Source organism: Aspergillus caelatus, assembly GCF_009193585.1.
Source record: "Aspergillus caelatus strain CBS 763.97 unplaced genomic scaffold BDV27scaffold_1, whole genome shotgun sequence".
Taxonomy (NCBI): domain Eukaryota; kingdom Fungi; phylum Ascomycota; class Eurotiomycetes; order Eurotiales; family Aspergillaceae; genus Aspergillus; species Aspergillus caelatus.
In genome coordinates this window covers 82,259-95,207 of record NW_022475264.1, presented here as the reverse complement: position 1 = coordinate 95,207, position 12,949 = coordinate 82,259, and the positions used below count along the sequence as shown (strand labels likewise).

Here is a 12,949-nt window from a genome sequence, read left to right as displayed (position 1 = left end):
TCAAAAAGTTAGCCACGCATTGATATTCCCGGAATATTCCACATCGATATATTCACAAGTTCCTCATATCCTCAAATCAAACCCAAGAAAATGGACTCGACTTTAGATCCACCTCCTCCCTACTCCTCCACACCACACTTCCCCGAACAAGAAACCCTACCTCCAACCACCTTCATCCTATCAAACAAATCCATCCACACCGAGACAGCCCCCTCAACACCCCTCTACCAGATATCCCAAAACATCTCATCTCTACCCCAAAAGTTCACATCAGTAAAATTCGAACGAATAGAAACCGATGCACCATTAAAACTCGAAAGCAAGTCCCCCGAGCCACAAAGGAAGCACATATTCTATCTCGCTCACCCGGCGCATGCGCAGTACCGGAAAGATGTTCCCGCTTATTATATTACCTCCGTCTCCCTTGGGTCTTTGGGCAATATCCGCTTTGAGATGAGTAAATCGCGGTTTCAGAAGGTGGAGTTTAAGGCGCTTCTGAGTCCGGGGAAGACCATGGGGGATAAGCCGTTGTTTTATGAAGATTTGGAGACAACTTTGTTCAGTGCGAAGATGAAGTGGACTGGGGGTGGGTATAGATGGACCGATGCTCGGGGTAAGGAGGTGGCGTTTGAGGGGGGGAAGGGCGAAGGGTTGAAGTTGGTTGTTACGGCATCTATGAACCAGGATATGAGAGATGCACTGGTTGCACTGTGGGTTTTGAGGGCTTGGTCTGAGACGGCTGAGAGTAGCGAGGCTAAAGCGGATGGTGAGTTAACATTCCATAGCTCGACGCTCTTATAACTACCCTTGCGGTCGTCCGTGCTTCTCATGTTTAACCTTTGGACAGAACTAGCAGCCTGGATGCCGCCTACCATGTATAGAAGCACGGATTTAGGCTTGGGGAAGACGGCAACGTTGGGAGCCATTGGCGCACTTGGTGGAGGTGGCGCTTGATCGGTGGGTTGACCCTCACACACCACCTCAATTGAAGGTATTAACTGATCGTAGTGAAATGTCTCATATAACAAACCGATCCTGGTCAAAAATAGTAAAGTGTCATGGGTTTCAAATAACTCTCTTCTATTCAAATTCACAACCTCTATTCGCTGTGCTATACTTCTATACTTCTATTGCGTCTGGTCTTAAACCATCGCTCAAACAGACCGTCTCAAACGAACCTCAAATCTTGGCCCCATAAACCCTCATCAACTCCCCCAGCTCCTTCTTCTCCTTCTCCGCCGGCCTCTCCCCCTCGGGGACACCAAACACCAGCTGCGCCCTTAACTTCCAACTCGCCGGCACATTCCAATTCGCCGCAACCTTCTCATCAATGATAGGATTGTAATGCTGCAAGTTAGCCCCGAACCCCTCCTCCTCCAACGCTACCCAAGCCATCAACTGATGCATCCCACTCGTATGCTCAGACCAAGGCTCGAAGTTCTCCGCATAGAGGGGAAACTTCGCCTTCAGATCCTCAATCACAGGCTGGTCTTCATAGAACAACACGGTGCCATATGCCGCCTTAAACCCGTCCAGCTTCGGTCCCGTCTGCTTGAATGCCTCGGGTCCGATGCGCGCCAATAATACGTCTTTGGTGATGTTCCAGAGTTTCTCATGTTCTTGGTTGAGGAGGAGGATTGTGCGCGTGGTTTGGGAGTTGAATGCGGACGGGGTTTTGTGCATTACTGAGCCGAGGATGGACTGGATTTTGCTGTCCGAGATGGGTGATTCGCGGCGGAGCGCGTAGTAGGATCGCCGGTTAGCCAGGGCGGCGAGGAGGGCTGCGCTACCTTTTGACATTGTGGTTCTATCTGCGCTGTATTGGGATTTGGTGTGGAGGGTGTAACTGCGAAGAAATTGGAATTAGAGGTCTTTGCTGTGTGGTTTTCGTTAGGGACATTGTCGAGTATTTATAGATTTCCAATTTGAACAGATCTCGGATAAATGACGTTATTAATAATTCCGGGGGATCGGGATCCTCAGTAGGCTTTTGTCCGAGTCCCGATTGGCTCTGGAGAATCAAAGGGACGGTTCAATTAGCTTAATAAAACTTATCTATGCTTAAACATCCTTAGGTAACTATGTGTCATGCTTTGTTAGTCAATCTGTTCAAATTCGGTGTGGCCTCAAATACGAGGATGCCATAATCCTTGGTCATCCTTAAAAACAAAGTTAGACTTTAGCCTGGGTGTGGTTTAGTGGACGATGCCGAGGTAAATCCGACCCCGGATATATAGTTCCATCCCAAGACTAGATTATAAATCGATAATAGCGTATCTGCAATTCCCTTGTTGGTACATACCTTTCTTTGCTCCTGGAGAAGACGTATATGATTACGTATAGATTATACCTAGATCACTTTAGAGGTGATCAAGATTCGGATGTCAAGGTTGTAGAATATATAATAATTCACGCAATTCCAATGCTAAAAATCCCACCAAACTGGGTAACATCACGAGGGCGCGTGAGACAATAGTGCCGTCGCAGTTAGAGATCAACCGTCTCATCGAAACACATACACCAATTAGTATTGATCTATTCTATAAGTTATATGGCTGAGGGGAGATAATCAAACCCAGGTACTGGTTGACGTCGGCGACTAATAACTCTAGTGCGTTGAAACACTCCTTAACTCGTAGTAAATAAACGGGTTATCAAGTAAGTCACGCTTCGACATCATAGGGACCCAGGCTCTAATACTGGGCGCCATCATTCAGGAAAAGGTGCAGATTGTGCCCACTTCCTACTCCTAGTACATGCATCGTCCTACCGATTGTGGGCAAGCCACCCGGTCGTGGAGGTAGTTTTTGACAAACGAAAAACCATCCCATTCGACTACCGAAAAATGCCCGGACATCATAGGCGTCCCTATAGGGTAATTTATAGGTCAAGGCTCAGGTTGACAGGTTTCAGGATAGGTGCCATAAGGGTCGAGCGTTTCCCGTTGAAGGAGTCATCAGAATGTGTTCCCGGTCACTCTTCAGGTCCCAGCACAGCATTTGTCACCATGTTCACTGTCGGAGGGTTCGACAGCTCAGCCTTCGCCCAGTCTTTGCAACAGAACAGGTTGAAGGGTGAAACCGTGTCGCCGTCGTCAGGCGGCGTTGGCAACCACAAGTCTTCCGTTGTGAAATGCCAACCTCCGTCCAGACCATTTGGTTTTGTCAACAATATCAATTTATGAAGGGTGCACCCGTTGGCCTTCGTGGATGTCTGTTCGGTATAGAAATCATGCACGCGGACATGCTCGGGGATGATGGCGGCGTCTTCGGTGGCAGCGACCTCCTGCGGATCTAGACACGCTTCTTCGAATTCCATGATTTGTGAAAATACATCATAGTAGTGGCTAACCTCATACCACCATTCTTTTCTCGGCATCCGCCGAAGCAAATCTAATCCTTTGCGACGAAGGCGCGGCCAGCGACACTTCCATGCGACAGCATGGAGGGGGTATAACAAACCGAAATCGAGACATAGTGTCTTTGATAGCTCATCAGGGTAGCGGTCGGGGTCCGACACGATCTTCTCGCCGATGCGGACAATCTCCTCGAAGTCCTTTCGGTGCTCGTCCCAGGCGCATTCGGAGCCCACGCGGTACGTGGTCGTTCCCATTACGGTCGAATACCACATTAGACGAAGGACTTCAGCCGCATCCTGGTCGTTCTTGTTCCACGTTGACCCCTGCCGCCGAACAAGATCATCGAAGTTCACTTTCCAGCGGTCGCGCGTTTGCCGAAGTCCGGTTATTATTGTTAGCAATCCAGCATCTGGTAGCTTTCCTAATTTTAAATTCTGATCCAATAATTGGAATACCCCCGCAGTAGCAGTGACCAAGTCCACCATGGCTACCCTAACTTCACGGAGGCTTTCAAACCGGTCCGTGAGAATAAGCAGACCGGTATCAACTGGGTTCAGTAAGACCTTTCGGCGTGTGCCGGGCTGGAACTCGGAACTGTTGAGATTGAAAAGACTCAGAATCGGGGCCAATTCCGTTTCCACAAAGTACGACTGGAACGAGGAATACCCCTGGCCCCACGGCACCTTCGGCCGACTACCGGTCTTCTCGCGCCATGCCCAGAGGAGATTAATACCGTTCGATATATGCGAGGCTGCGGCGGACGCGTTCCCCCGAAGAAACTCAAAGGCCGTGAACAGAATGCTTGCCACCACGACCGTAGGAATTGCGCCTATATCGGCGGCGTCTTTCTCTATCGTCGAGCGAAGAGCCCGGGTATACAGCTGGATAGCCGGATGGGGGTCGCCACTTGCGGTATTAAACGAGGGGATCAATTTACAACCTCCTTTGTGCTCATGCAGCGAGCCTATTGCAGCGATGGCTTGGCGAATGGCGGGTTCCACCAGACTGAGTTGGAGGACAGTGACTTTCCAGAACGAGCCTTCAAAGAACCCGGACAGCTGGGAGGACGACTTGTGAAAGAAAAATTCCAGCGCGCGTGACTCCGTACTCGACTTGGCAGTCGTGACTGTCAAGAGCGGCTGAGAGATCTTTAATCGCGCGAGCTGCGAAGCATAGCCGTCGCATTTTCGTCCTGTACTTATGCACCTGGGATTGATTGTCAGTCTACGGCCCCATCTAATCTCACTGTCTCTGCTTATGTTAGTCGTACCGAGTGCAGGCGGGCTTGCCTTCGTCACACTTCACTTTCCGGATCCTGCATCGCAGATGTCTTAGCACCGATTATCTCCTTGTTTGAATCTCCGCTCGGGATTAGGTTCCAATAGCCAGTAGCACTAACTTGCAGGTGATACAGCCCGTCCGCACTTTTGGTTTACTCGCCCGCTTTCGTTTTGCTGGAGTTGTCATTTCAGATATAATTAGCAAACCAGAACTCTATGAGACATCTATGTTTTAGAATCGATGTCCTGGCGAAAATACGAGGCGATGATTATCGACGTCTTATATCACGTGATCAAGGGTGCCTACGTCATACCCGTTGCCTATTTTGGGGAACACGATTCGATCGGGACGCCTGAAGACCAGGCGGGAGGGTTACAGTTACATATTAATTTTCCAGTGGAAGATGAGCTAGATCTCAGCCCTAACCATGATTGGCAACAGGTACCGTTGTTCTCATTTGTAGAAGTTGCGTCGTACGAACTAGTAGTATGTATAACCAACGGTCCGTAGAGACGGGATCAGGAGTATACAATCCGGGTCGATATGCAACAGTCTGGATTTAACTATAAGCATGGAGATAGAGTAAAAGTGTCCCCGTCCCGAGGGTCTTAATCCGGACGCTAATCTCAGGCATCTCTTATCTCGATTTGGACTTGAAGTAAGCCTAACAGGATTTGCATCACTGTAGAGTTCACCACCATGGAAAATATTAAACCACTAATCGCCGAGGCGTCCACAGTCACAAAGCCCGATATGACACCACGAGGATCAAATGTGGAGTGGGTTTCAGATGCTTTCATCTTGGTGTCAGTAGCTTTACTATATCAGCCGGCCAAGGCAGGGGTTCCTTTGAGGCCTACGTCGCCGAGAGGAGAAACAATGTACATAGTAGCATCGGGAACCTTGGGCACGAATAGTGATACGCTAAAATCCATCTGGTAGAAAATAATCGGCTTCAGTGGGGCTCCTTCCATTGTCTATATAAGTTGCCGTGCCGTGAAAAGGTGGGATGGAAATGTATCACCGTCGGGTTGACAATGAAACTGTCGGCAATGCTTGACAGACGGGGTATAGCGTGGGCTTTGTATGTCCGCTAAGCCTTCCACTTTGAATCCTCTATCGAGTACTTCGGGTATTTCAAACAGCCAGGGTTGGGTCACACAAAGAAAGCATCCAATAGCTTTAGGCGGGAACACGAAGCTCCTAAACCCCGACAGTAAATTTCCAACAATCAAAGTTTATGCCGACTGTTGACATGGTAGAAGATCGCCAAGGCGGCTCATTAGCTCACCATGAAACCGATACTAGTAAACCCATGTAGAAGGGACAGAGAGCAGTTGTCCCATGCCTTCACAAGATGTAATGACCGACTCGCTTTCGAGTCTCCCATGAACTTCACAATTATGACGTACAGCAGTCCAGCTTCGAGTGGAGAAAAAAGAAATAAAAATTCGTATAGAAAACCAAACGTCCTATGCTCCACGGCAGGCAGGACACATGCAATAATTCGCTCAGAATACTTGACAATCCCAATGCATAGATGCAAATTCATTATTTATCAATCATCGGTAGGCGGTCACGGCGCTCTCTGCCCATAAACGATATGCAGTCGCGAGTACAGATGGAGGGACGTATCGCGCAATTCCTTCCGCATACCTGCCAACAGCGCCTCAATCTCGACCCGTTCCCAACCAAGCTGCCGCGTAAACAGCGCGTAACAATAGGGCGGCATGGCTTCAATCATGTTAACTTGGTGGTAACGACCGAGCTCCTTGAGCTTGGGGTCTTTGGGCCAGGGGCTCTGGGGGAGCTGTTGCCGTTAGCATTTCTTTGTGCATGGACTAGGGCAGAAATATATGTACCTTGTAAACGTCCTCGCGAACATTGACGAAGCCGGCGTTTTCCATCTGCGACCGCCAATTCTTCACAGTGTCGAAATCCTTGCCAAACATCTTAGCACTCAGGTGCATGTGCTTGACTCCGTGCATCATAGACTCTGCTTTGAGATGTGTTTCGTCGTCGGAGAAGCAGTTGACTTCGATCGAGGCAATTTCCATCCAACCACCAGGCTTCAGGTTCTCCAGGGCCTGTTCGAACAGGCGGTTATGATCACGGATGAAGCCTTCTAGTTCACGGCCATGAATGTAGTCGAAAGGCTGGCTGTAAGACCAGGGTGCTTCGAAGTCATCCACCTCGAAGCGGAGGTTGGGAGGGATCCTAATCAATTAGTAACATTCAATAGACCGGGGACACATTGATCATACCAAGACGGTTGAATAGGACTGAGATCGTTTCCTGAGCCGATCAGTCAAAACAGAGTTTCTTTGTAAACAGAACGAGATACCTACCAATCACTTCGGATTCGGGATGTTCGCTGATATCGTCAGTACTCGGCCAATGACTCTCACGTCCGGTCGGACTTACTCTGCAAAATCGATAGCCCAGATTCCAGTTCCGGTACCAATATCCAGGACCCGAGCGGGGTTCTTGATGGGGGCTGCGTGCAGCTCTCCCTTCAAAACCATCCGATAGATGTGGTGACTCTGTTCTTGTTAGTTCGGCCATTCTATCGTTCACCAATGGTTCCACTAGGCGCAACCAACCAAGTCCAGACGGTCTTGTTCTTGTTCATCATTGGGCTATCTCAGTTAGTAGGGTTCCCAAATCAGGCAACGAGACACTCACCAGAATGTATTCACCCTCATGGTACGAATGATATCTGCGGCCATTCTATAAGATACACTTAGTAACCGCCGCAACATCGCGGTTGAGCTAAGAAATACCTCATATCTGTACTGTTAGCCACCAAATCCCAACAGAACTGCGAGCCTGTTACATACTGATAGTTCATAGCACTTGAAGTAATACTGGTGGTATAACTGGCATCTCCCAGTCTACAATTGTCAGCCAGTCGATTTGGGAGAGATAGAACTCTGCCACTTACGATCCTGCATATAAGGAATCACCGTCGCCATCCGAGAAGGTCTAGTAAGTCCAGTTAGCTAGATCCTCCTTCCGGTACTAAGAAGAGAACAAAACCAACATCGGGTTCGATGATACCCTGAATATGTCCCTGCGGTATTTCTGGTTGCGGTTCCGGTTCCGGTTCAGATTGAGGTTGAGGTTGAGGTTGAGGTTGAGGTTGAGGTTGAGGTTGAGGTTGAGCCTGAGGTTCAGGTTCAGGTTCAGGTTGAGGTTCAGGTTCAACTTGTTGTGGTATGCTCTCCGGTGGAGTTTCCTCCCGGGGGCGTTTCAGTGGTGTTGTTTCGCTACGGGATGCCATTCTTGCTCAAGAATTGGGGAACGGCAGCAAGCAATACGAGGACAATTTCAGGGAGAAGGAACAAGTGGGTGATCGTGAAATCGTAGGGATAGAAACCAAAATAATCTGGGGAATAGAAAAATGAAAAAAAGCAAGAAAAGAAAACCTAATCTCCCCACCTACTACTAGCTAATTATAAGAACAATAGTAATAGAATTAATAGCGGTAAAAAAAAAAAAAAACAAATTATTAAACGGGAAAAGAGAAGGGAAAACCGGCAGGAAAGGGGACGAAAAGGTCCTGAAGAACGAGGAATTGTGGTCCCAATCGCAGCGACTCTTAAATCGGACTCGTCGACGGGCAACTCATAGCGGGACCGCCGTTGAAAGATTTGCGGTGTCTCAAAAAGCTGGCCAAGTTTCGCGAAGCAAAGTACAGAAGTCCCCGTTCGGCTCCAGACACTATTCAATCCCATTTCATCATAATATTTACGCCCGTCACTCGTTAGTTCGCATTTGCACGGATGCACCAACAATGTGCCGCGACCGTCGATCGAGGAGGTCTTGTGGCTTCTTTGGGAGGCCAACAGCTTTAGCCGATTGTTAGTCGGCATTAGTGACCGTCTAAGTGATCGGTTAACTGGTTGGTTCGAGGTCCAGTGGATCCACTGGTCGGATCTTTTGCCATTTTTCTTGTGTTCAGGCGTTTTGTCCTTTTTTTTTTTTGATTCCCTTTCCCCTCTCTCTCTCTCTCAATGCCCCCTCGATTAGGGCATAACCGCATCCCCATTCTTTGTATCGAAAAGGGAGACACAAAGGCAACCGTTTTGCCACCTCTGGTTGGGTTGCATAAATGAGAGACTGGATGTCTATTGATATAAATTCGGTAAAAGTATTATATCATAACAAGGGTTAGGTAATAGAGAAAAATTGCCTCCCGGGGTCGGCACCACCTCCACTACCCGCTGTCAGCAATTCCAATCACGCCACGTCACCGTGGTCGAAATTCTTCAGGCTCATGTGGTCCACGAAAGGCCATGGAAAAGAGTCCCGAGCATCTGTAGGGATCGGACTGAGCCGTTTCTCCTGATTCCATGTGGCGGTGGGGGGGGCGTCTTTCTCAATGCACGAATCTTGCGCATAGCGAAGTTATTGACCCTTGCTAGCTCCACAACCCCCTAAATGGATCGATGCATCACATCCTTAAAAGGGCAAGAGCCGTTGCTGCGTTGGCAAATGCGACTCTAAACCCTGTTTGTGTGCACGAACTGAGCACACGGCACTTAAGCAGCTTGAACAGTCTAGAACAAGCTATGAGAGCGAAGGATGGCCCTTTGCAGCTGCCCGCAAGATCCCAAAGTACGAGAAGCCTGACACCCAATCAGGTCCTTGCCTTTCGCTAGTGGGCCCATGATTTCATTGCAATTTCATTACTGCTCGGCGTTCCGTGGTTCGTCGAGTCTGGAACCCGAGTTTAAACCGCACTCGAGATCGGAAGACACGAGGGGAAGAGATCGCAAGTTTGCAAGTCACTTACCTTGCGTTCTGATCTTCAAGACCATCATCGTGATTTTGAGTTTGATAAGATGCCTGTTGGGGATACGTAGAATAGAATTCCATATTACGTATGCCGCGGCTAGATAACGGTCTGTCCTACTCACTGACTCGTTTTGTTTCCCCCTTTGTACACAATCGATTAGATCCTGATTAGGGCTAAAATCCGGCACACACGTAGTGGCGGACTAACGCCTTCTCTCACAAATCTTAGTGTGTTCCTCCCAGAAATCGTGCATAAGATGCATATCCATCTCCTGATCCTGTAGTTGGGCGGGGGCGCCGTCTCTTGGCGTGCGATAATACCTTCCGATATACGAGGGTCATCGGATGAAGGTGGGCGGCTCGTCGGATGTTCCCCGTTTCTCTCAAGGTGCGAGGGCTTGTGCACCTCAACAAGCCTATCACTCTGTCTCGCGTCCTCAGTATCGTCGTATTCATTTCATGCCTCCCTCCTGACAAGCAGTAGCGAAGAATGGTTGGCGTACCGCGCAGCACTGGCTGTCGCGCCTGTCTCCAGCGGCGGGTCAAAGTGGGTGCTCCAATGTTAATCTGCCTCGGCCGTGTTTCCACTCAAGAGAAAAAAAAAAAAAAAATTTAAGAATAAAAATAAGACTTTACAAAAAAAAAGAAAATTTCAAAATCAAAAGAACAATGAAAATCATATCGAAGCGGAAAATGCCCATCCTAATGAAAAAATAGTGCGATCAAACCCGACCAGAATGTCTACGCTGCCAAAAGCGAAAAATAACCTGCCCTGGTTACCAGAAGAGATTCCAATTCTACCATAAAACCGCCCCGGCCGTCGTTAAATCCACCCGCACTTCCGAATTCGACGACGTACGTCCATCTAAACCGACGCTGAAAGGATATCACCACCAGCAGGCACTCGTGCTCGGCCGGCCTACAATCGACCAATCCTTCACACGTAACTTGACGGCGACCGCTCTGGACACACAGCTTAAAGAAGTCTTCTCCGATGTCGTCTACGCTGTCTTCCCGAACTTGTATGCCGCATTCTCTGCCCGTGTCGATCTCACCTGGGTCGACTTTGTCCGACATCATTCCGCTGCGCAATCAAGCGCCGTTAATTGGGGTATTCGTTGTTTGAACACCTGGTTCTTGGCGCGACGACATCACGACCATGACCAGCTACAGGCGAGCCGACACATGTATAACCGGGCGTTGCGGTGTCTAGCCCAGTCCCTGCGCGATCCCGTTCGCGTCAAATCGGATGACACCCTGGCTGCAGCGATCGCACTCGGCGTATACGAAGTACTGGACGGTGTAGGATCGAATTCATGGCTGGTGCATTCGCGCGGAATCGGGGCGTTGTTCCGATTGCGTGGGCCGGATGCCCATCGCTCAGGCTTCGGGCGTACCATGTACACCACATACCGGGCGTTTCTAGTCGCAGAAGCCTTTACTTGCCAGGAGCCATGCTTTCTTGAAAGCGAGGAGTGGCGGGCGATGAATCGGGAGGCATTACTAACGGAGGAACGCGACGGGAAGGGCAGCCGACTGGGCGAGATCACCGAGAATGCGTTCGAGGAAGTCTTACTCTGTCCGGGGTACCTCGTGCGCACCCGCGATGTGATTGCTCGGAACGCGTCCGAGTCATCGAGGGAGTCCCTCGCCGCGGAGATTCGTTGCAGCCGAGACCTCTTGCGAGGTTTGCAACGACGGCTGGCTGCGCTATTGGAGCTTCAGATGAACAGTCAGACGGTGCAGAAGAGAAATCCTCTAAACGGTTCTATCCCGAAACAGTTTGTGCACACCATTGCGCATAGATCGTTGCGGGGTATGGACTCAGCGTTAGCACTCCTTGACCAGCTTCTCGTGCTGCTTAATGCTAGCAAAGTCCGGATGCTGGGTTCTGATGAGAATAATCCCACTCAGAGTCCCTGGAACACGGTCACGTATCAACCAGCTCCGGAAGGTGCAATATCCGTGACCGTCGAGGGCACTAGTGGCACTAGCGAGGTGAAACCCCTCGATTGGCTTGATCAGCTTGCATTGTCCATGGGGACTCTTGCGCTGAAAACCTGACGAACTCTTAGCTCGTCATTTGGACCAGGTCGTCGGCTGTGTGCATGGCCATGTCGACCAGGATCAGACTTCTTATTTGCTCACCCGGTGAATCAAGCCTGTCAGCATGGCTCTCCCGTGTTTTCGTTCAACTAAACATTACTGCACACGTTATCCCCGCAACTTGGAATGCGGGACAAAATCTCGTATGTGGAACCGATGCCCCGGAGTGGTTATTCCAGGTCTCGGTCGCTTTCAACAAGGCATAAACGTTCCTCTGCCGAATGGCGTTCATCGTAACCGAGCGTGAACATCAAACTTTGCCCCGTATGTAAAGTTAGTCAAGATGGAAATCAGCTAAATGGGCATACAGTCATATATGCAGTAGCTCATCGCACAAACAGACATCCTTACATACGGGGCGTTGAATGGTTTGGACGCACACCCGCAACATTTCCTTGGCAATTTCAGCCCAGAGAAAAATACACGAATATCTGGCTCTTCTATTCTAATTTTTATAATGTGTACCGTTGCAGTCGTCTATCTCAATGGAAAAAAAAAAATAAGAAATTAAGAAAAATACTGGTAGGCAAATAGTGAAATCGAGAAAGTACCTTGAGGTTGTAGTTCCTTTTTTAGATCGGTCCTCGGCAACAGACTGGAAGTTATATATTTTGGGAAACTACTACGTCTACCCTCTACTGCATGTAGATAAGGAACCCTATCAAAACACCAGAAACCTCAGATAACAATAGAGAGTATAAATGATTTAAGTCTGGTTTCCCGGATCCGCGCAATCCTCAGAAATTTAGTCTTATGGGAAACCTTTACCCAATTATACCTCCCGTAGTCAACATAGTCAACAGGAGCTACCTCGTATCCACATTAACCCGACCAATGGGAACGGAAATCAGGGCCTACACCATGGAGTTCATACAGACGTTACTGAAGCGGGTGGTAGTAGGAAGATTGCCGAATATGATTTGAAATGCCGAAGGGGGTAGAGTTTTATTTGCCAGAGTGGCGCTGCACGTACTTTTGTCACCTCGGATGAGGCCAATGATATTTTGCGAGAGCAACACAAGACTTCCCTCCCTGCAGGTGTTGTTACTTTCCCGGCAATGATTGGCTTAGATGAGGTGTTGGATATGCCAACTACTGTCAATCGACGGAATAGCCATCTTGGACCTATAATCGGGCCACTTGCGGTCAGGCGAGGTGGACCATTACGAACACACATTACGAGGGATAGATGCGGGTAATGGCGGTCGGAAGTGCATGAACATCGAGACTAGGGGGCGAATGCTTAGATGTGCCAATGAAACTGAATTGATAACGAAGATCAAGAGATTGTGGGGACTTTCTCGATATGTGAGACACGTAAACGATATCTAACTGCCTGGGTCGTGTACCCGGTTGGACAGCATATGTACACTAAACTCCAGCTGGGTCGGAAATAGCCGTGAC

At 49.1% G+C, this 12,949-nt stretch overlaps 6 protein-coding genes across 6 annotated transcripts; 2 read left to right on the top strand and 4 right to left on the bottom strand.

Annotated features, from left to right (window-relative positions):
* Positions 1-90: 90 nt before the first annotated feature.
* On the top strand, positions 91-954 carry BDV27DRAFT_151649 (uncharacterized protein; the record flags this gene model as incomplete). Its single annotated transcript, XM_032071387.1, has 2 exons — positions 91-766; positions 848-954. The coding sequence occupies 2 exons, from the start codon at positions 91-93 to the stop codon at positions 952-954; spliced, it is 783 nt and encodes a 260-aa protein (XP_031933876.1).
* BDV27DRAFT_119062 (nitroreductase family protein) lies at positions 664-1,996 on the bottom strand. The gene is made up of 3 exons (XM_032064768.1): positions 1,009-1,996; positions 848-957; positions 664-766 (listed from the first exon to the last, which is right to left on the bottom strand). Exon 1 carries the CDS (start codon positions 1,798-1,800, stop codon positions 1,180-1,182), a length of 621 nt encoding a protein of 206 aa, XP_031933875.1. The 5' UTR covers positions 1,801-1,996; the 3' UTR covers positions 664-766; positions 848-957; positions 1,009-1,179.
* Positions 1,997-2,973: 977 nt separating this feature from the next.
* On the bottom strand, positions 2,974-4,825 carry BDV27DRAFT_140043 (uncharacterized protein; the record flags this gene model as incomplete). Its single annotated transcript, XM_032069575.1, has 4 exons — positions 2,974-3,302; positions 3,462-3,767; positions 3,861-4,564; positions 4,758-4,825. The coding sequence occupies 4 exons, from the start codon at positions 4,823-4,825 to the stop codon at positions 2,974-2,976; spliced, it is 1,407 nt and encodes a 468-aa protein (XP_031933874.1).
* A 931-nt stretch (positions 4,826-5,756) lies between these two features.
* On the bottom strand, positions 5,757-7,922 carry BDV27DRAFT_164971 (class I SAM-dependent methyltransferase; the record flags this gene model as incomplete). The annotated part of the gene is made up of 9 exons (XM_032073795.1): positions 5,757-6,449; positions 6,502-6,856; positions 6,904-6,934; positions 6,988-7,013; positions 7,064-7,182; positions 7,243-7,278; positions 7,325-7,369; positions 7,480-7,533; positions 7,683-7,922. The coding sequence occupies 9 exons, from the start codon at positions 7,920-7,922 to the stop codon at positions 6,216-6,218; spliced, it is 1,140 nt and encodes a 379-aa protein (XP_031933873.1). The 3' UTR covers positions 5,757-6,215.
* An 86-nt stretch (positions 7,923-8,008) lies between these two features.
* Positions 8,009-8,750, bottom strand: BDV27DRAFT_316 (uncharacterized protein). Its single transcript, XM_032076307.1, has one exon. It carries the CDS (start codon positions 8,512-8,514, stop codon positions 8,095-8,097), a length of 420 nt encoding a protein of 139 aa, XP_031933872.1. The 5' UTR covers positions 8,515-8,750; the 3' UTR covers positions 8,009-8,094.
* Positions 8,751-9,803: 1,053 nt separating this feature from the next.
* On the top strand, positions 9,804-12,208 carry BDV27DRAFT_119056 (Zn(II)2Cys6 transcription factor). The gene is made up of 2 exons (XM_032064767.1): positions 9,804-9,986; positions 10,157-12,208. Exons 1-2 carry the CDS (start codon positions 9,930-9,932, stop codon positions 11,501-11,503), a joined length of 1,404 nt encoding a protein of 467 aa, XP_031933871.1. The 5' UTR covers positions 9,804-9,929; the 3' UTR covers positions 11,504-12,208.
* Positions 12,209-12,949: the final 741 nt, after the last annotated feature.

Bases quoted from the DNA above. Each gene is read 5' to 3' on its own strand.
- BDV27DRAFT_119056 (XM_032064767.1), top strand. From the start codon at position 9,930: ATGGTTGGCGTACCGCGCAGCACTGGCTGTCGCGCCTGTCTCCAGCGG. The intron at 9,987-10,156 runs GTGGGTGCTCCA...ATGAAAAAATAG, and splicing joins GTCTCCAGCGGCGGGTCAAA to TGCGATCAAACCCGACCAGA.
- BDV27DRAFT_316 (XM_032076307.1), bottom strand. From the start codon at position 8,514: ATGCCGACTAACAATCGGCTAAAGCTGTTGGCCTCCCAAAGAAGCCAC.
- BDV27DRAFT_119062 (XM_032064768.1), bottom strand. From the start codon at position 1,800: ATGTCAAAAGGTAGCGCAGCCCTCCTCGCCGCCCTGGCTAACCGGCGA.